At 45.4% G+C, this 21830-nt stretch overlaps 1 protein-coding gene across 3 annotated transcripts in view; it reads right to left on the bottom strand.

Moving 5' to 3' along the window:
- Positions 1-21830, bottom strand: part of SORCS1 (sortilin related VPS10 domain containing receptor 1) — a 425694-nt gene that overhangs the window by 18163 nt on the left and 385701 nt on the right. For all 3 annotated transcript variants that reach the window (XM_059730193.1, XM_059730192.1, XM_059730191.1), the window contains exons 20-23: positions 18901-19034; positions 16943-17066; positions 11351-11463; positions 7197-7328 (exon numbers count right to left, since the gene is read on the bottom strand). In XM_059730193.1, coding sequence (XP_059586176.1) covers positions 7197-7328; positions 11351-11463; positions 16943-17066; positions 18901-19034 — 503 coding nt within the window. The remainder of the gene's footprint in view (positions 1-7196; positions 7329-11350; positions 11464-16942; positions 17067-18900; positions 19035-21830) is intronic.

Below are 21830 nucleotides of genomic sequence, written 5' to 3'. Positions count from 1 at the left end.
GAGTGAACTTGAGAGGTGCTGTACAGTAATACTTTGGGTGGAAGACCCAAGGAGGACTTGACCACTGGAGGATGTTCTGTGCCAAGGGGAAAGGGGGACACAGAGATGGAGAGCCTGGTGGTCATATGGCACAGTTAAGCTTGAGATACACACAAAGGCACTATGGCAAAGGGTACATCTGAGTTACCCGTCTTAGCAGAGACCCGACCTTTAGCCCCTGACAAAATTAACTTGCCATCATTTTGCTCAGGCCAGTGACAGTGAGAATATAAATCAAAACACCTCCCAGCCATAATAGCTGCTGTGGTGGTGCTGAGGGGTAGCCCTTTTATCAGGCAATTCTGGTTCATTTCATGACTCTCTTATTTTTTCCCAAAAAGCAAGTGTAATCTTGACTGAATGGCCAGTTCAGGAGCAAGGCTGCATTTAATGATAATGATGTGAGAAAATCCCCGACTGATGGGCACACACAAAAATGAATATACTCTACAGATGGTGTTTCTACTCTATGCCTTTAGTCTAAACAGAGGAGACACTCACTGCCTTCAGGTGCTCAAGCTTCTGATTATTAGGCTTTTCTGCCTAGAGGCTATGGTGACGGGCAGATCTAGACACACCTATAAGATGATGACTATTCCAGATGCTCTGAAGGCCTGCATTTTCTCAAGAAATCTGCAGATGGCACTTGTTCCTCCTTTGTCTATCTTTTTTTTTGTCCCCGTTCTAACAGAGGAGGCGGCAGAATTAGATGCAGATTAGGGGAAAGACGCACAGGACATATCCATATGGTCAGAGCTCACTGCCCAAATCCCCACCTGCTCCACTTTGCCCTGCCTTGCTGGCCTGAGGTCTTTAATCTGCCCAGCTCATCAATGCACTGTCATCTGTGCCATTTTCCATCTCTTTGGCTGGGAAAATACTGGACACAGCTGCAACACGATGATCCTGGTTGACAGGCTGGCACTGTCCTCCACCAATGACTCCAGGAGGCTGGCAAAGCTGACAGCACCTCCTTTCAAGGAAAGAGAGCCATGGCCTAACATATCAATAGCCATCTTTCCAGCCCTGTCAAGTTCCCTAACTGGTTTGGCACCCACTGTGTTAGGCTGTACACCAGTAACAGGTCTTATTCTTGACAAAAAGTCCCACTATCTGGCATTGGGGACCCAACCCCAAGGATAAGTCAATCGTTCTTTTAGGATGTGCTTCCACAGCAGGTTTACACCAGTGTAATTTGCATTCATATTTGTACACTCATATAGAGTATATTGGCATCTGCGTTGGATAAATGACCAACTTATCCCATCATAGTGGATGGTAGACAAGGTGCAGGTAACCACTTTTGCAAAGGGATGCCTACAGAGTGGTCCATTAGAGTAGGCTGTAGTTGTGCACACAGGATGCACGCACACTAGTGTGTAATTACTGCAGTTTTTTTTACAGGGAAAAGGAGTAACTTGCACTGGAGTGGGGGTTATACTTCATCTGCTCACCCCACTTTTAACCCAAGATAATAATATGTCATCTACCTGCACCTGTAGATACCCCCTATATGCTGGAAAGGAATATCACTGTGACCTGGAGGGTGTATGCCTGTGCACATGCATGTACATATATGTGTATGCATGTGCATCACTGCCTTACCTTCTGGGTCGTTTCAGGCTAACACAGCTAACCACTTCTCTGTCCTTACTGCATTGAATCAAAGCTTGTGATGGGACTGTTGTGCTTAAATCACTCACGTGCATTTGAAATGCCATTAATGACAGATTTTTCCCTTATTTCGGTTGTAGATTCTGCATCTTACATCCGTACAAAAGTGTGTTGATGGTCTTTAGCATAACGACTAACATGACAAACCCAAAAATCCCATGGCTTTTTTTTTTTTTTTGAAAGAACTGGAGCATTTAATGATGATGTTCTGACAAACTGCAGGTCAAATAGTAACATTGTGCAAGCATAAATTATTCCTGCAGTTTCTACTGGGTAAAGCACCTATCCTAAATAATTGTGGAATTATTCTGTATGTTAGTTACCACGTTGAAATGAAGAAGTAACTGCATTTCAGTGGTGAATGAAATGACCCCTTGTCTAGTATGTCAAATGCTTTGGGGTCCTGTAGGGAACAATCTTGCATTGACTGCAGATGGTAGAAATGGTTTAAATCCCTTGAGGTCTTCAAAAGCTCTATTTATGTAATAAGTTTTTAATAGCTGGAATTGACCTGCACTGCATATTGAGAAAAAGTCCCCTGCAATTTTTGTGTCAGCTGTCAAGAGCTCTTAGACTGATTTAAAGGGACAGTCTCCTCCTCTAGGACATGTAATGAGTGCAGAACTGGTGCTGGTGAATGTAACCCGCAAATGCAGCTAATGACAGCGGGACTGTACGTACAAGAGGAAACTGATGGGGCACAGTTGAATGCAAGTGGGACGTCAAATGCAGAAAGACATCTAACATGCAGGCATGTGGTTGCAAGACAAACAGAAGAGATCGGTGCACTATTCTAGTGGGAAGCCTGGTATATACACATTATGTGTGTCTCATTTTTGTTTCATGCCACCGCCACCAATACCATACCTAGACTCATGGTGGCTCTGGGTGAACTTTTAGTATCAGGCCCCCCTCCACCAGAGATCATGATAATAATAATTGGACAATGGGGGGAAAAATACCATTTTCGGGCCCCCTTTCTGTCTGGGCCCCAGGCGGCTGCCCGGTTCGTCCATGCCCGTGTCTGGGTCTGACCGCCACAGGCAAGCAGGCCTATTATGCTTGAGGAACTGATAGGAACTGAAGCACAGATCTTCAAAGGTGGTTAGACAGCAAGTTTCCATTGAAATGGATGGGAGGCGGGTAGTCAATACTGATGAGAGTCTGCCCAGGCAGCAAGACGAAGGTGTGACTGCAGCATGTGCTGTCACCCGCGGGCCAGCTTAATCTGGCTGCGTGGGTAACAGTAGTAGTGAAGACCTACAACGTGGGCTTTATGTGCTAGCAATCGCATCGGAAAACTTCTGTGAACCCTGGATTAACCCGTGCAATCATTTATTCTCAGTTATTGTGCCTCTCGACAGGTATGCCAGGTCCTAGGCTAGGTCCTAAACCACTCAGGCACTTTACCCCTCCAGGCACACTGAATTAGTGTTTATAAGGATAGAGAAAATGTCAAAATCTCCTATTCAAAGCAAAAAACCTCCCAAAAACTTAACTAATATTTCCTATTCTTTGTTGATATGCGACGTGTGATCTTTTTGGCCAGAAAGGAGCAGTCCCTTGTGTCCTCCTCAGAGTCCTGGAAGGGACTTGCAGCAGCCGGGGAGTTTGGAAGATGAGGGGAAACTCAAGGAAGTGGAAACTAAAACTAGTCTGGAGTAGAGCGTGGAGGTTGGAGCAGACAGGGCTTTATTAGAGCAGGAGCAGAGGGGCAGGATTCACTTCACACAGTGTGAGAGGAGGTTGTTGTGAGAGGGGGTGGCTTGACATCTCTTCTCCTATGTTGCTCTTGCTTCTATTATCCTATCTTCTGCCCCATGCATGGGTGTTCCCCCTTGCGCTCCTTGTTTAGCCAATCCCTAGTGTCCTCAAGCCTCCTCCTCTCCTACCCCACCCTGCCCTGTCTGCCCTCAATCTAAATCAAGCTGCTTCCCCCTCTCTCCTCCATGCTGCCAGAGCACCCACCCACTCTTCCTGACCTGCACCCATGCACCCAGCACTCATGCATGCGACCCTGACCTGCACCCAGCACTCATGCATGTGACCCTGACCTGCACCCAGCATGCATGAATGCGACCCTGGCCTGCACCCAGCACTCATGCATGCAATCCTTTAACCAGGCCGGATGCATGGAAGGAAGGCCACATTTGGGAGCAGACACAGCCAGTGGGTTTGCTTGTGGCATTTTACTCAGCTTGGCCAGTGGAAATAGCCTGGCTGCTCTCAGTTTAGTTAGGGTGAATTTGATTTTTCATTTCCCATACACTGAGGCAAGCACTTTTGATGAACAGGAGCATTCATTTCTCTTTTTTTATTAACTGTAGGCTCCTCAAGGCTTCCTTGCAATGTCTCTGCTATGTTTCTGGACAGCTAACAGTAAGAGAGTCTGACCTTGACTGAAGCTACTGTTCAACATGCAGCACCACAAAATAATAAACACATGACATTCAATTCTCCCTTTGGACACTTTTCCCTTGAGTATCCTTTTATATGAGGCTGCTAACCACATGCTTGAGTGACATGACTTATATTTGGATTTTTCTGTGACTTGAGAGGCCTCCTCGAGATAAATGAATAGAAGTGTAATGTCTTTCTCCCTCTCTCTTTGACACACACATACAAGGCTTTACTCGATTTGGAAACCTTTTGCAAAGTAAAGCCACAAGATCTGAGATATAAAAAGAAGCGTTAAACTGTGTGAAGCTTGAATGGAGCAAATTAGGCCTCGGTCAGCAAACATCTGCACCAGATGTTCTGACATGATTTTGGGGACGATCAAAAAGATGCAGGCTGGGCTGGATGCAGCTCAAAACACCAGAACTAGATGGCAGTGGAGGACCTGTGATCTGAAGCAGAGCATCAGGAACGCTCAATACACGGCCTGCGTCACGTGGATCCCTCTGACAGCAATGCCAGCTTTATGGATCTGCTGGAAAGCGGAGTGGCTTCCCCAGCAAAACGCTGGCTTCATCCAGGCTGGGAGCAGGAAAAATGCTACTCTACAGAAAACAGCGGGCTATGAATTGAGAATAATTTCTATAACCTGAAATATTACAATTTGGACCCCAAACAACAGAGACGCCACTGGACTCCTGTTGAAAGCGATGTCTCATGTCTCTCCTGAAAAAGCAGACGACAGCACGCCAGTGTTTACTTTCTTTATGACTGCAGAGGCTCTATGATTACAAGTCAATATATATATATATATATATATATATATATAATAATAATAATAATAATAATAATAATTTGCAGAGTACAATAAGCAGCTGAATGCCAGAGGGGAGCTGGGCCAGCTGTAAATTTGATATTTTGCTCGCTGCCTTGCTCGCCAATTTATGATGGAAGGAAGGAGGGGATTTTGCAGGGCACTCAATCTTCTATGCCACTGTTTGGAAGTTGGATGGGAGGAAAATTACAGAGATGAGTAGTTTATCGAGGAGGAAGAAGGCTGAGGATGCTGAGCAAGGAGAATGTAGGGGGTGACCTGGCGGTTCTGTTAACAGGACTCAGTTAACGCAGGATTGTAAAGCAATAACGCCAGAGGCGAATGAATTACATACCAATCTGAGCTACAGCTTTTAAGGTGGATGTGAAAAGAGGTGGGGGAAATCATGTGGATTTAGCTGCCAACTCAAGTGATTGGTTTATCTGTCCATTCACTGACAGCACTGTCCTGAGAGGTGTTGACTAACAGCAGGAGATCAGCTGTGCTAAAGACTTGGCCTAACGCTGGGGCTGATCCTATGGGGTGCTGAGTCCCTTTAGCTCATGCTGAGCCTCAGTCCCTGCAAAGCCCACACTTACAAGCATGCATACAGTGATAGTCATCTCCCAGATGGGCCGCTTCTCACATGCTGAAATAATATCCACAGTTTGCTCGTCGTCCGGTGTTTGTCATAGACTCTTTCATCTGGGACAGAAGTTGCATAAGCTGGTTGGACATAAATCTGTCTGATGCTACATCCATCCAGGTTAATCTAAAACCAGTTTGGGCCACTTTGAAAGTACTTTACGTGCACTGAACTTCTGTTCTCTTAAAGGTTTAAACTGGTTTCTGATCACTTAAACTGGTTTATATGCAATTTCTGTCCCTCACCTTTCAGGCTATCACCATTCCACAACGACTCCATCCCCTATGCTTTGTGGAAATGATGTATTGGTTTCTTCAGGACTTCAAAGTCTATGAAGCTATGGTCCATCCAGCTTTGCTACCTATTTCCATTCTCCAGGGCCTGACCAGGCCCTCTTCCTCACTCTGCAGCTGGGTTTCCTTCAGGGCTGCTCTAACTTGCACCAAACCCATCCCCCAGGGACTTCCAACTTGCCTGCTCCTCTCCCTGCCTGACCTAGACTGCTGCCCACAGGGAAAGAGGAAATTATGCACATTTATGCCAGCATCATGTCATCACTGGAGGATTCCCCCAGTTCATGGGAATGCCCAGCTGCCTCATTGAAGCAGCCTGCGTGGAGAAATCCCCCCACCCCCATTTCATTGAACACTAAGGCTTGGGTGGCAGAAATTTCTGAGGGAGGGGGGAACTCACTCTTTCTTTGTCTTCAAAGTGCCCAACAAATGGCCAGGCCACCTCACCTGGTCCTTTAAAAGCATTGGTCAGCATCCAATGGGCCTGCTTCTGGTTGGGACTTAGTGAGGAGGTCACAAAAAGTTATGAAAAGGGGTCACCCCATCATGGAGGAGGGAGACATCTTTGGAAACACACACACAAAGCTGAAGCCTCCAGAGCAAGCTTGATCAAGTTACTGGCTAACTTTCAGATAGGTTACTCATAAGTTCATCCAGAGACTAAGATTCAGTGAACTAGAAGCAGATCAAAAGGGTCAATCAGCCCGTTCTGCTTTGCTCAAGGTGTTTTTCTAATACTCTTCTATCTTGTACTCCTCCCACAATCCCTCTCTCTCCGATTAATAAAAGCTATCTGATGCAGCAGACCTAGCTGAGAATACTTGAGAGGAGGGACAGGCCTTCTCACTCCTAGGGGAGCTGGGCTGATTATTAACTGAAAGCAGCCTGGGTGGCTCCAGGCTATAAGGAGCACCCAAAAATACTACCAGTGAGCAAAGCACCCCAAGGTCAGCAGGGTCTGTGTACCCTGGGTGACACAGAGCCCTAACAGAGACCTAGGCCCAGGTGGTGGCAGCGATTGCCCCAGGCTTGCGAGTGTGCTTCAGGCAGGGAGTCAGATGGATGCCCCAGAAGAGATACCCAAAGTGGGGTTTTCATCGGGCACAGTGAGGCGGGTAGCTCAGTGCAGGAGTGCTCCCTATGGGCCCACCACAGCCTGGCCCTTATTGGGTTTCCAAAGCAAAGGAAAGCAAAACAGGACGTAGCTGGAACTAACACCATGGGATTGATTCCAGCAGACCCAATAGAACGGCAACGTATTGCCTCAGAAATCTACCCAGCACGTGAACACGTGAACATATTCAGGCATACCTATTGGAAATGGAAACAATACCTGCTCTAGGTCTTCTGCGGTCTTTTTGTTTTCTCCTGTGGTATCTTGATATGGTAAAATGAAGAGCTCAGCAGATGTGGGCAAGCCAGGGAGTACTGCAACCAGAACGTGCTTGCTTGGAATCCCCGTAGCCTGGCATGGAGAGAGTCAGTGATAGGTAAAAAACTATCGCACCGAACACCAATGGCTTATTTGTTGAGCATCTTAGTCCACTTAGGTAGTATGTAGGGTATGTGTCTGCCTCTTGGTTAGAAAGAGTGTGGATATTACAGACCAACAGTGCAGCTTGAAGTCAGGGATAGTATCAGTACATTGTACCCTGTTATCTGTGCACCGTGACCTCCTCATTATGGTCCCCTGGTGCTTAGATTATTATCCCACATACTAAAGGAAGTTACTGAATAACTTTGCGTGCAAACAGAGCTGCTCTACTCCTCAATTCTTACTGCTGTAGCAGCCTGGGGTCACTTCAGAGCAGCATGTTCTAGATGTGCTGAAAGAGTTGGCGGTTTGGGGGGTGACACGAAGACAAAACAAATCCCAATTTACTTCAAGTTAGCTTAGCGGGCTTTGACTTCCTCTCTCTACTAACATGAGTACATTTGGGATGTAAAAGCTCATTATTATCTCTTTGGCACCATTATCTCCTCTCAACAATAATCCAAAGCTTTTTAAAAAGAAGACCTACTGTCTCCTTCAGATCTCACTTCCATGGGAGTAAATCAGAAGGAACTCCATCCACCGCTATGGAGTTACAAAGTGAAAAACCAACGTGAGGGAGATCAGAACCAGACCCATTACTTTGAATCAGCAAATTGAATGACCCACCCACAGCAATTCACTCTCCTCTCTGTCTGTGCCTACACATTTCACTCCGCTTGATCTTGTTCTGCAATGAAGCAGCAGGGATCTATGAACCTCAATGGTGCATATATTTAGTCAATATTGCCACTTTGATTAAAAAAACAGAGTGCTTTGGACACAGTCTAACAACCAGGATTTGCACGTGCTCAGGGTTAAAAATTCTAGATTATTAACCCAGTAGTTAGTTATAGGGGCTGTGGCTCAGAATACCGGTTCCTTGAAGGAACAGACAGGTGGGGAACAGCAGTCAAAAAGGTTTTTTGTCACTGAGCTGAGGTATCTCAAATTATTAATGACCTCCACTGCCAAGGCTAAGCCAGGCGGTGGCCTGCAGCGACCCTGCAGCCTTCCTGGTGCTGCTGCGTGTTGCTGGACACTGTGCTGGACAAGGCAATAGGTTAGGGATGGGAAAGTGAACATGTAGTTTTCCCCAGGCAAGAAAGCTGTGTTTTACGTGGTATTTTTAGCAGCTGGAGTGTTGCTCCAGCTGGCCAGGCTCTGGTTTTGAGTGGCATGCACTGCCCCAACATGTGCCATGACATTTTTTGGGGTTTTTTTTTTGGGGGGGGGGGTGGGATTTGCATGTTTTTGACCCATGGATATCCAGGGGTCAACCCCCCACACTCCATGCTGTTCCCTTGCAGCACAGAGATCAACTGAATGTGCAATATGTGGTGCCGCAGACATGTCTGCAGCACCACATACCACATGGCCATGCTCATCTAGACATGACCTATGAGTCCAGGAGTGACAGTGACCACCTGCAGCGGTCAGCAAAGAGTTTTTCTCTTTCAAAATTTTGGCTGATGATGCATTCTGGGTGCATTCTAATCTTTTGCAACAGCAGGTAGTAGACGTTGCTGGAAGCAGGATACAAGCCCCCAGAGACCCATGGGGTGGTAGCATGTTCATGATAAATTCAGTGTTGGGGTGATCTCCAGCTGAGAATATTATAATCTGATACACAGAGCAGATTGGTAGAATTTAGTAAAGAAATCTCCTATGGGATGCCATAGCAAGGATAATACTTTTAGGTTGGTATAACAATTTTACAGCAAGAATATCATTATCTATTGAGTTTTTCATTGTAGGCATGTTGGTCTGAGGACATGGGCAGGCAAGATTTTTGGGGTAGATGTGATATCTTTTATTAAAGCAACTGAGTAGGTTGAAAAAACGTTCTTTCCAAGCTTTTGGGAATAATCACCCTTCTTCAGGTAGAGGGAGTCTCTGCTGTTCATTATCTACTGAAAAATTTAGGTTTTTGCTTAATTTTATACATCCTGTTTAATATCCAGGAAATGATATTGACTGTAATTTTTATAGGATTTCCCCATACAGAATATTTAAGGTAAATCATCCAGCTCTATGAAACAACGTGACTGGCTGTCGCAGCCTCCTTTCTTTCCAAATCAACCCTAACAAAAAACCCCAAACATTTAAATAAATTAAAAACCCCAAAGGTTGTGTTTTTTAATCACTTTTGTTCTGGAAGATAGCCTAGATACCCTAGGTTTATCATCTAGTTTTAGTGCCTTGATCTTGTTTTACTGGATTGATTATATTGTGAAAAGCCATCCAGAAGTTAAATGGATCATCAAATAAGTTCGTCAAATACAGTGTTCAGAAGATTAAAAAACAAACCCCAAAGAAAGCTTTTCTCTTTTTTTTTACCTTTCTTCTTCTGTGGTTTAAGGAGGTTTTCAGTGTTGTTCATTGAAAATGTCTTTAAAGATAAGCAACTGCTGGGGAATTGAGTCATAGAACTACTCTTCCCAAAATGTACAGACACTATTTGCGTGTGCATTGAGTAAGGTTGTATTTGTGGCACCAGCTGGGCAAATAACTGCCAAGACAATTTGCAGAAAAGCTGTGTGTGCATGAATTGCACACTTACCACCCCAGAGCTGTAGGTGCAAATTACATGTATGCATTTTTACACACCCAGGTTTACAATTCTGTTGCACAGATGTTCTTCTGTTGAGTCCATATCTATCATGGCACCTGCTGTCTCCAATAACTGGTAAAACCTCTCTCACCCTTTCCATTACAATCGCTAGCCTTCAGCCTCATAATACTATTTTTAAGCCAAAATTATTGATAGTGCATCGTGTATATAGAGGAAAATGCACCTCCATGTGCACATGGCTCTGTTTATGAAGGAGAATACACTTGTAGTGCTGGTCCATGCAGTGGCGATGCGTAGGGTGTGCATGGGGGTGCACGTGCACCCCCTGAGAGTGCTAGTGCACTCCCTGACCAGCCACACTCTCTATGTAGGTGATGGACAGCGAGGCAAGCGGTGCCCCCCTGCAAGCGCTTGCCAGGGAGTGGGAGTGCCAGATGTAGCGCCACAGCTGCTTCCGGGAGCACCGTGGCTGCCTCCTGGTTGGTGAATTTTGCTGTGGGGGGACCCTGGTCAGTGAGATTGGCCGTGGGGGAAATCCCACCTTGGTTGCTGGGGGCGGGGGCACATGCCCCCCCCCTCAACTTAGGTGGCACCAGTCACCCATGAGCCCATGTACCTGATGCTACATGTGGGGCACATGGATGGTGCATCAGTATATGAGAAAATCCACCTTCACTACTTCATACATCTTGTCCAACCATTAGAAGCATAGGATCATAGAACATTAGGGCAGGAAATGACCTCAGGAGGTCACACCTAGTCCAATCCCCTGCTCCAAGCAGGAGCATCTTCAACTACATCATCCCAACCAAGGCTTATCTAGCTGGGTCTTAAAAATCTCCAAAGATGGAGAGTCCACCACTGCTCTATGTAGCCTGTTCCACTGCTTCACTACCCTCCTTGTGAGAGAGGGTAGTAACCTTATATCTAACCTAAACTTCCCTTTTTGTAATGCTGATGATCTTTTGGGATGCCGCTACATCCTACTGAAATATAAGGACAGCAGCAAAGTGAAGAAATACAGAGCAGAATTATATATGGAAGAATTTGGTCATTATGTACTTTTCCCTCTACCATCACCCCTGTGACTAAGAAGTACGAACGCTGCCCTTTACAGCTGAAGGTTGGGATTTTGACCTAACCCCAAATATGCTGCTGCCCACAAAATAAAACATACAGCATATGAGCATATCTACAGTTGCTCATATGCACCTCTATCATATTATTTCAGCAGACCTCAAAGTTTGTGTGATGCTGTCAAGTATCCACTGGCTTTATAAAGACTTTGGGTGCATCGTTCTCTTGTTCAGATTGAAGGTCAGAAGAAACTGAGATGGTAGATGAGGAAATGAAAGGATTTAAAATGTATTTTATCACTTACCTCTACCAGAGCTCTCTTGATCACTCTGCTGATATCCCGTCTCCACTCTGGAATATCTGGGTTGTAGTCGTCCAGGTTTGGAGAGAAGGACAACCGGAGAGACTGGAATCGCTCTGGGGAGACAAGGCCACAGCTGCTGTAAATACATTCACTGACACACAACTGAAGCTGGATCTCACTGTGGTTGTCCATCTACTAAACCATATTGCAATGAAGGCTACACAGGATAATTAGATAACATGGTAATCCCGCCTCAGTGAGAAGCAGTTACAATGCAACAGGCCCTCAACCGATGTAAACAGATGTAGCTGCATTAAAGCCCAAAGAGCTATGCTGATTTTCACCAAGTATAGACGAGGAGCTACTTCCATTTACATCACCCGATACATTAGCCCTGTTTCTGTCCAGTGCAGCACACTGTGTATAACTACTTATTTCGATTTCTAACATGCATCTACTCAAACGTCATGGACATTTCAGCACACCCTAGTATCACACACAAACGGTGTATGCCAGTAAACCATACTCACCTATCCCTTCCCTTATCAATATCCAGCCATAACTCAATAATCATCAATTTGACAGATGTTTGTTCTTGTTGAAGGGCAACGAGACTCGCACAGAGCTCCAGGCATCGTTTTTAAGATGCTCTTGGGTTAGTTGAGAAGCCACCTTATATATCAATATATTTGTAATAGCAAGTCCCTCAGCAGCTTCACTGCTATAAGAAAATTCAATTGACTCTGCTTGTCTGAAGAATTCCCATCGGACTCTTACCAGCTCTGTGTATGGGCATGTGACATCCAGGTTAACGACCCCAGAGCAAAATGGGTTCCAAAAGTAATGCATCTGGCACTGCCCCCTGCCCTTCATGACCATGCATTCAGTCCCTGCTTTCTTCAGTGTAAAAGCAGTGAGGAAAGCTACCGCAATGCCACAAAGAACTGACATCTACCTGCTATCTACCTACTGGGCTATGATTTGGCAACCCACCACTGCTCAGCAAAACATGTAAATGCGTGCTTCTCCGCCGCACTCTTCTTCCAGATGTTGCCCACAGCACATTTAGACTACGTTATGCTCAGGAATGCTTTGACCGTCTCAATTTTAAAATTGCTCACGCATTTCAAGGATGGGAATGTGCATCTCTCAGTTTTGGGGAGGGCAGATGCTCAGCTGGAATAAACTGATGTTGCGCCAGGGAAGTCAAAGGTGTTATGCCATTTTATAATCCTTCTGAACACATTGTCTGTGTCAATTGTATGTTAGTAAAAGAATTCAACAGCCATTGAGGCCAGGTAGACTCCTGGCTGGCCAGGATGACCCAAAAGCCTGCTGATGCTTTGCAATCCAGGAGCTCCCATGGGACCCATACCTGGAGTCCTGAAACTCTTCAACCTCAAATTCTCTGTCACTGGCAACCTTTATACTCCAGCTTCTTCTGCAGCTTCTCCGATTGAAGCTCCTTGTCCTTGGGCTCAGTCTCCCTTGCTACAGTTCAAGGTTATGGGACAACAATTGTGATGAAGGTTGGCTGCTCTTCTGGCTGCTGTGGTCACCAACAGCACTCTGCTCCCGTGCTGACAAATTGAGCAGCTGTCCCAGTACCAGTACATATATTCAGTGTTTATCAGAGCAAAAGTGGTGGTGGCATTGCAAACTTACCATGCCTTAAATCTTGCCCTGTAAAAACCAATTCCAGCGGAGAAAAAGTTCATTTAAATGTTCACTCTCTAGCATGTCTATGAAAATGCCAAGTCAATACTCAACCCTGGATACTGGACTGAAGCCTGTGAAGCAAATGATAACATGGTGCTGTTCACAGACTATTTTATAGGCCACTGCCATGAATTACAGCAGATAATACCTGGCAAAGAATAAAGAATCAGCTTGTCAAATGCCAAGAGAGATGGAGTGCCCCACGATGGGGGCGAAACTCTCCCGCATCCTGCTGTGATTTCTTTCTTTTCTTTACCCATATGCAGGCAACACAGCTATGAATTAGGAGGTTCATCTTCATGGAAAGATGCAAATGAAACACTCTGCAGCATCGCTTGAGAAAAAATGAAGCAGTATTATAATTACTTAAACACGCTGAGCAGCAGGGGGTTCGAACTGGAAGTTTAGCTGAAATGCTACAGTAAACTTCTGAGGATACCGAACGGATGGAGATTTTACAGCCGCTCTGACAAACACAATTGGACTTGTGCATTTTCAACTCAGAGAGGATCTTTCACGTGAAATACCATTGAAAAGCGATGGAAGCTGAGAGTCTATATCACCCTTTTTTTGCAGTGTATGGGTGTTCAGCCTCCCTATGTCCAGACACAACATTATCATGCAGCAAGGGAAGTTTAGGTCAGATATTAGGAAAAACCTTTCTCATGAGAGGGGTAGGAAAGCACTGGAACAGGCTGTGCAGAGAGGTTGTGGACTCTCCATCCCTGGAAGTTTTTAAGTCCTGGCTTGTCAAAGCCTTGGCTGGGATGATCTAGTTGTGGACAGTCCTCCTCTGAGCAGGAGGGTGGACTAGATGTGACCTCCTGAGGTCCCTGCCAGTCCTCATTTTCTGTGATGCTGTGCAGAGAAGCACTTCCAATACTTGAAAAGGGTTGCCCAGAATTGTTTCCCTTTTAACCTGAGATGAACACTATGTCTTGGGCCTGCGTGTCATCACAAAGAGCTGTAGAGAAGGGATGGGGAAATCCACTGTTTTCTTACACAAAGGGAAGCGTTCACTTCTGTTGCATATTGCAAAAACCAGCCTGACGATGAATAGACACATTGAGGTTAGGAGCCAGAAGAGTATCGATCCACTCTGCAGGCAGGTGATCAAGCTGATGGGACAGTTGTAAGGGTACACAGATTTGAAGCCTTTCAAGATCGTGCACCTAGTTCCCTGAATAATCCGATCGCAAGTACTGCACCGTCAGCAGCACAAATACATTTGCTGATCACAGGTTTACGAGCCAATCCAAACGCTGATCTCATGCCAAAAATGTACCTTTCAATACCTGCCCTTCTCCCTTCGTTTACATTCTCCATTTGATACATTATGTTTTAAATTTGATGATTACAGGTACATGCCTAACTGATCTTGTTTGGTGCCAAGGCAACCAGGCACCGAGCGATCATTCTTTTGCTACTTTATTCCCTTCGGCAATTCCCATGCAGGGGACATTTCACATTTTGATACATCAAGGCCTTATTTCTACTGCTTGGTTCAGCCATTCAGCTATTTTCTAGGAGATTTCTAAAATTAACGCTTTCTACCCTCCCAACTAGACCTAAACCACTTAGATCTGCACTGCATCGTCCTAACACAACTATGCTGCTGCTGGTAACTGAGCTGCTTGAGTATCTCTCTAATCAATAGCTTATAAGCAGGGATCCTGATTTTCTTTAGTAAAAAAAAAAAATCCCCAGTTTTCAATTTTAAAAAGTAACCCAAAATCAACATTTTTCTATGATTAACTTGAAACACCAGTAATAGAGATAGATAGATAGATAGATAGATAGATAGATAGATAGATAGATAGATAGATAGATAGATAGATAGATTTCCTTGGACTCCATATTCTCCTAGAGACAGGCTCAAAGCAGTTTTGGAATGGTCTGCCTTTCATATTTTTTCCAAAAATGTGTGTGTATGTATATAAATAATTAAATAAATAAGTAAATAAACATATATATATTTATTTATTTGTTTATTTTATATATATATATATATATATTTATTATCTGAAGAGTTATTTATCATATATATACATATATTGCTATCTATCATATATATATATAGCTATCTATCATATATATATATATATAGCTATCTATATATATTCATGTATATATATTATATATGATAAATTAATATATCTAGCTATCTATCATATATATATATATATATTCACACACACTATATATATATATTATATAGCATCTATCTGTCATAGATAGATAGATAGATCTATTAGTGGTGTTCCAGCTTAACCCAAAATCCACATGATTTTTCCATGATTACTTTTTTTAAACTGAAAATTGGGGAATATTTTAAATCAGAGAAAACCAGGATCCCTGCTCACAAGCAAACTGTAGAGACAGCGAACACAGACCTTATGGACCTCTCTGGACTCTTACTTACTTTGCACTAATAATCCATATGTGCATTAGCCCCAATGCTGCTCCTTCACTCTGCTCCAGAAGAACAAAGGGTTTGATACTGGTTTAAATGGCTTTGTGAGAATTGTATGGCATAGGGACTTTCCTAGTATCGAGCTAACACAGCCACCTCTACCCCACTGGATGCTTGGAAACCCTGAGAGAAAGGAAGTCTCCGACCCGCCATCTCTTTCTAACCTGCAGCACAGGGGAGGAGCAGTTGATGCCACCACTGCCCCATATCATTGCAAACCCCCAAATCAAGTCTATGTCGAAGACGGGACAAAGGAAAAGGGGTTTGGCTCTTCGGCTGCTGGAATGGCCCCTTGGGGCTGTTGTGATCGAGTGCAGTTTACAGACCGCCTAATGTTTTCAGCCCAGCCAAAAGCTTAGTGCACAGAAGCTAGTGACTCTGTGCTGAATGCAATAAGACGGGGGCAGCCAACCCGGGGCACATACGCTACAAGTGGCAGGGGAAACTTATGTGTGTGCAGGGAGGGGACAGGTAGATAGGACACGGATCAGAAAACAGAGCAGGAGATGGGGCAGGGAGCAGAAAGGGATAAGAGTGCCTTGCAGGAGGAGCATGGGGCTAATTTGCGGTATGCCTACCAAAGAGGTTGCCCCCCACTGCAGTAAGAGCTGCGACTGGGGAGGCACTTGACGACATTGCTGAGGCAGGGTGCAATCTTATTCCAAAAGCAACACAAAATTGCTCATGTTTTGTTTTTTTTATGAGCCCGTGGAACAAAATACATAAATACTAAATGATTCAGCAGGATATAGAAGGGGACTCTTTCCATCAGACTCAAGGCAAAGTGCCCTGTCCCGGGGGCCCCACCCCTGTGATCACTCTTCAGTCACAGCCCACAGCTGACACCTACATCTGCACTGCACCATCTTAACACAACTCTGCTGCTTCTGGCAACTAAGCTGGCTCCTTTAGAAGTAGCTCGGGTATCTCTATGCTGCCCTGAACTCCAGGCTGGTTTGCAGAAACTGGAACAAGTCCTCGACTGGCAAGAAGAGTTAAGCCAAGTAGCAGTCTCCTTTAGTAGGTTCAAGCCTGGGCTTTGAAAAGCTGAATCAATCACCCAGAAGTCGCATTACTCTGAAATGTAAAGCAAAAGCCTAATCTTATTAGGGTAAATCCAGAGTAACCCCAAGAGCCCTCAAGAGAGTTACTCTGAATTTGTGCCGCTGAAATGGAGATCAGAATCCAGCCTGAAACATTTTCAGGCAATACTGTTGCATGTTCCCCTTTAGCTTCTGCTTTTAATGAGCCTTAGGTGGTTGATGATGATGCACTGCAAACCCACCACGCTGTTGTTATGGATACACATACGCTGCTATATTCCTTTTCCTGTGCCGAGAGAAGCCACCCCTGATTTGCTGAGTGGGCTCTGCAGTAGAAATAAAGGGGTAAGGGCTCACCATACACTGCAATAGTCTTTGTATCCTGCAGAATCGTGCTCCCCGCCGAGACCTGCACCGTGATGGTGTTCATCCCTTCCACGGAGAATGCAAACGTGATGCTTCCCTCCAGGGTGATCAGCGGCTATAAACACATGGGGAGAGAGGGCATCAGGCTCCTGTCTGCCAGGCCCAGACTAGGCAGAGAACAAGGCCGTAAAGTCTTGTCTTTGCTCCCCTTGATCCCAGTGGGAGTTTTGCTACAGACACTGGAGAGGACAGAGGTAGACTGAAGATGGGCTACCCAAAATAACCACAAAATGTCTCATCTCCCTCCTGTTTGGAGTAACAGAGTGAGGCTAACCCTGACCCTTCATGAACTTAGCCAAGTCTGCAAGGTGACAATCATCACCTGTAAGTGCCTCCATGGGTGGAAGGTTCCTAATACTACAGCATGCTAATTCGACAGGGAAAGACATCAAACCTAGGGGGCTAGAAATGAAGTCAGCTGTATTCTGGTGCAAATAAATGGCAAAGGTTTTAAGGGTAAGGTTGATTAACTACTGATAAAACTTCCTTGGGAGTGTAGTGGATGCTCCATCCCTTAAAGTCACTGCATCAAGACCGGAGGTCTATCGAAAACCATGCACTAGGTTAACTGCAAACCACAGCGTGTGTCTACACATCGCCCTGTGGCAACGTTGTTACTGCACCGTGTTTTAGTACTTTCTTTTGGAAGTACTAAAACACGGCACTGTAACCACCCGTACTGCACTGTATGGGTCGTGCATGGGAAGATTTTCCCTGCTACGTAGCTGTAGCGGTGCGCTATAAGCAGGAAGCATGCATTACAGTGACGTAGCCGGTGAGCATGTGTAGACCCATGTGATCGCTACGTTGCCGTAGTGTGTCATACAGTGATGTGCACATCGCTACATCACCATAGGGCGATGTGTAGACATGGCCACAGTGTCATGAAGGAGCTGCTGGCTGGCTCTGGCCTGGTTACATAGGAGATCAAATGAGATTGTCATAGTTTTGAATGGCAGAAAGGATGATGCTGATAATCTCCCTCTCTGAGTCTAATTGGGGCTTTTGGGTGCTTCTGCAAGACCGATAAATAAAATCACAATTACATTGTGCCTATAAAGATGTGCAAGAGATTGCAGAAAGTTGTGTGTACTCTTTTATGCTACATAGGAAACATAGGCAGGATATGTAGGAACACTGCAGGATGTGAAATGATATACCTAGATTGTACTGGGTATCATTTCACATCCTGCAGTGTACGGTAATGAGGCATTCTTGCACGCACAGTTTAACAGACAAAACGAGAACTTGGCATAATTTAAGCATATTTAAGGGTAGGTGTTGGAGTGAGTGATAATGTTTCCCCTGTTGTTAATCATGCAGTAGGTACAGACTGAGGAACAAGGTTTATGCCCTAGGGCTACACGCACAAAGCTTGAGATGAGCAAGCTTTAGTTCAGATGGCTGGGTTGGTAAAAACCGGACAAGGTTGTATTTTAGATTTGAAAGGGGGGAAAAAATATGTTAGAAATGCTTTCAGTCTGCTTTAGGGTTAGATCTTCTCCATGCTGTCAAATGGGGTGTCGGTGACTTGCATAAAATGCAAATAGCCCCAAGTAGGTATGCTTAAATAAGCTATCACCACCACCAAATTGGTTTGCATAAACTGGGGGAGGAGGGGAGAGGAGAGTGGACTTATCACACATCTTCCTAACACATCATTTCTTACAATAGCTTCTGAACCATTATGTTTTACCCAATCTCCGAGGCTGGGCACAGGCCCAGATGGACTATAGGGAATGATCCCATTGATCTACCCATATTGGGATGTAGGAATTGCTCAAAGTGCCAAGGACTGGTCCCTCTGTTAGCTGATCATATTCCCGAACCCCATCGGTATGGCATATCTTCAAAGATGCTTTGCTCTAGCTGCACAAGGGAATACCAACCTCAGTGTTGTTCCCGAACCACCAGACGTAAGTGAGCGTGCCAACCTGGCTGGGCCACAGCACCGCCGTGGCATTGACCTCTTTGTTCTTCGTTGTAACGAACGGGAGAGACAAATGGACGTGCTCCAGGGGGCCTGCCGAGATAGAAACAGCAGCACAGGAGGTGAGTATCTGCTTTCAGGCATCAACAAGCCAGCCTACTATTGAACCCTTCAGCTTTTTGGATGGGACGCTCCAGATCAACATTATGTGGCACCTGACAAAGTAACAGTGTGATGCAAGCACAGTTTGCAGAGGAGGGAAATTTGGATCCTGGGCATCTGAAAACAGGAGCTGCTCCTGCCTGAGCAACTGAAAAACTCAAGCTCCTTATCCAAAACCAGTAGTATATTCAAAAACTTCAATACATGTGAACTAGCCACCGGAGGGGACAGAGTCATCTGCAGTGGGTGATGCTTAAAGACATGACAATTTGCAGGATGCATGGGGCGCTGTCATGGAAATATAATATTGCATACCCATAGGATCCTTTCCTACTACAGTTAGAGGAGTTAGTTGGGGGCAGGGCTGTCCCTAGGGTGTGGGAAATTGGGGTGACCGCCCCGGGGCCCTGTGCTTTGGGGGCCCTGGGGAGCCAGGTGGAGGGGCCTCCCTCAGGGCCTGCCTGGAGCTGGCGGCTCAGCCCTACACTGCAGAAGAAGCACGAAGACCCCCCACCCCACCCCCAGGCAGGGGCACCACAGCCCCATGCAGTGTTAAGGGGGCCCTGCACAGACTGATTTGTCCCAGGCCTTGCACCCACCTAGGGTTGGGTTTGGTTGGGGGTTAAACTAGATGAAGGGGTTAAACTAGATGACCCCTTGAGGTCATTTCAACCTTAATTTTCTTTGATCCTATGACCAAACCCTTATGCAGGGCAAATCACTATATTCAAGAACTTCACCTGGGCTACACTGATTGCTACCAGATGATCATTGGAAAAGCAAAGCAGTTACCTACTCAATCCCCTCCTTTACCACTAAAATTCCTTCTCCCTGTGTTTTATTCTCTCACTTCTGTGACCATGATCAAGGAATAACTATCATGTTAATCTGCAAATTAACCACCAAGTGACATTGCACCCTGGTGCCCTCTTCCTCATCTTGCAGAAGCAGGACACTTGCAGCTTGTCCTGTGCATTGCTTTATATCTGCGTTTCACTCAGGTCCCTCAAGACAAACATGATGACTTTAGATTATGTATTAGATTGTGTATTAGATTATTATATATAATTATATATAATTAGATTATATCTATCCAAAAGGCTCAGCGAAGCTTTCAGAAATCAAATGAACCCAAACAACACCCCAAAACCTAAGAACTCTAGATCCCCTACTTTCCCCAGCCACCACCTCCCTGCCCATTCAAGCAAAGCCTCCCCATCCCAGTCACACCTCCAAGCCATCACTCAAATCCAGATCAAAGAAACCTTCATCCCCTGGCTCCCTGCCCACCATTCCCACCACTGTGCCTCCGTCCCAGGAAGATTAGTCTCCCAGCCGACCCTCCAAGCCTTCACCTCCTCTCCTACAGAGGGTTTGTGGCTGTATCACACCTGCTCCTGCACAGCTAATGCCTCTCCTTCCTCCCAACCAACACAACACCCAAGAACCCTACCAATAGCAAAAAAAAGCAATGCCCTTATCCTTGCCCCTGTTACCACCAAAGGGCAATGCCAAAATGGCAGCAGCCCAAGGCAGTGCCCACATAAGGAGACCTTCTAGTTTTCTAGGACCTGCAGGTTGGCCAAGTCATTCTCCCCCTCTTGAGCGGCTGAGATGGTGAGATCAAGAGACAGAGAGAAAATGAGAAATATATGGTGCTCTGGGGACTCTGTCTTCCAAAACCAACTCTGTCCCCATTCTGTAGGTGGAGGCTCCCAGCACCGTACGTGGACACTTGGGTCCGACTGCACTGATTTAATTTAATCGATGAAGAGAGCTTCAAGTCACAAAACCTTGTGATATATAAAAATCTATTCTACTTAGTCTAAAGTCAAGTAGAAGGCAGGGTAGACCTGTACCTTATAGACTAACATTGCTAACTGTGTCCAGTGTGATCTGGGCGTTTCGTCAGGGGAGCCCGTATCTGAGCCTTATCCTCCCTGGGTGACTTCACACTGAAAAAACACTCCATGAATGGCATTATGTCTAAGAGACGTAACACATCTTGGTTGCCCCGTCCTAGTTACACTACTGGTTTTTGAACCAACAGGATCTCAAACCCCGTTACAGAAAGGCCTGGTACCATGCCCGGTCCTTTACATGTGCACAGAGAAGGTCTGCCAATTCAGAGGTGACCCCTGTTAGGTGTACAGAATAAAGGTCCGTGACCTCCGCACATCTCTGCTTTGAAATGCAGCCACCTCTGCTTGGAAACATGGCACTTCTTTACCACCCCACAATGATGCTCCATCTTACTGGACAAGATGAGGCTGGTTGCAGGCTAGGTTCACAGTGAACACCACCATCCCTGTTCTTGTGTGTCAGTGAATGCTCCTTTTTAGGAGAATTTTACTTAGGAATCCTATTAAAAATAAAGAGAGATGCAGGGCAAAATCCAGAATTGCTTCCAAACTGCAAGAAATGCAGGGAAAACCTAAGTTTCAATGTCCCCCCCCCCCCGCTGTATGGGAATAACCCCTTGCCAATGCCCTCAGTTAGGGTTAGACACCTCAAAATAATCATCCCTCTGGCCTGTGTATATTGTAAGTGCCCTTCTCCCATATTCTCCAGGCATCCAATGGCAGCAGAGACCACAAAGGAGACTGACTTGCAACTCAAAGCTATCAGAAAAGTTGGATAGGACTGCACGCTATGTAAGCCCTGACACTTAGTCCTCATTGCTGCTAGCTTATCTTGTGCATGGTTGTATCACAACACCGCACCGCA

The sequence above is a fragment of the Alligator mississippiensis genome, chromosome 6 (genome assembly GCF_030867095.1).
Source record: "Alligator mississippiensis isolate rAllMis1 chromosome 6, rAllMis1, whole genome shotgun sequence".
Classification (NCBI taxonomy): domain Eukaryota; kingdom Metazoa; phylum Chordata; order Crocodylia; family Alligatoridae; genus Alligator; species Alligator mississippiensis.
This window is presented reverse-complemented; position numbering and strand designations above follow the sequence as displayed.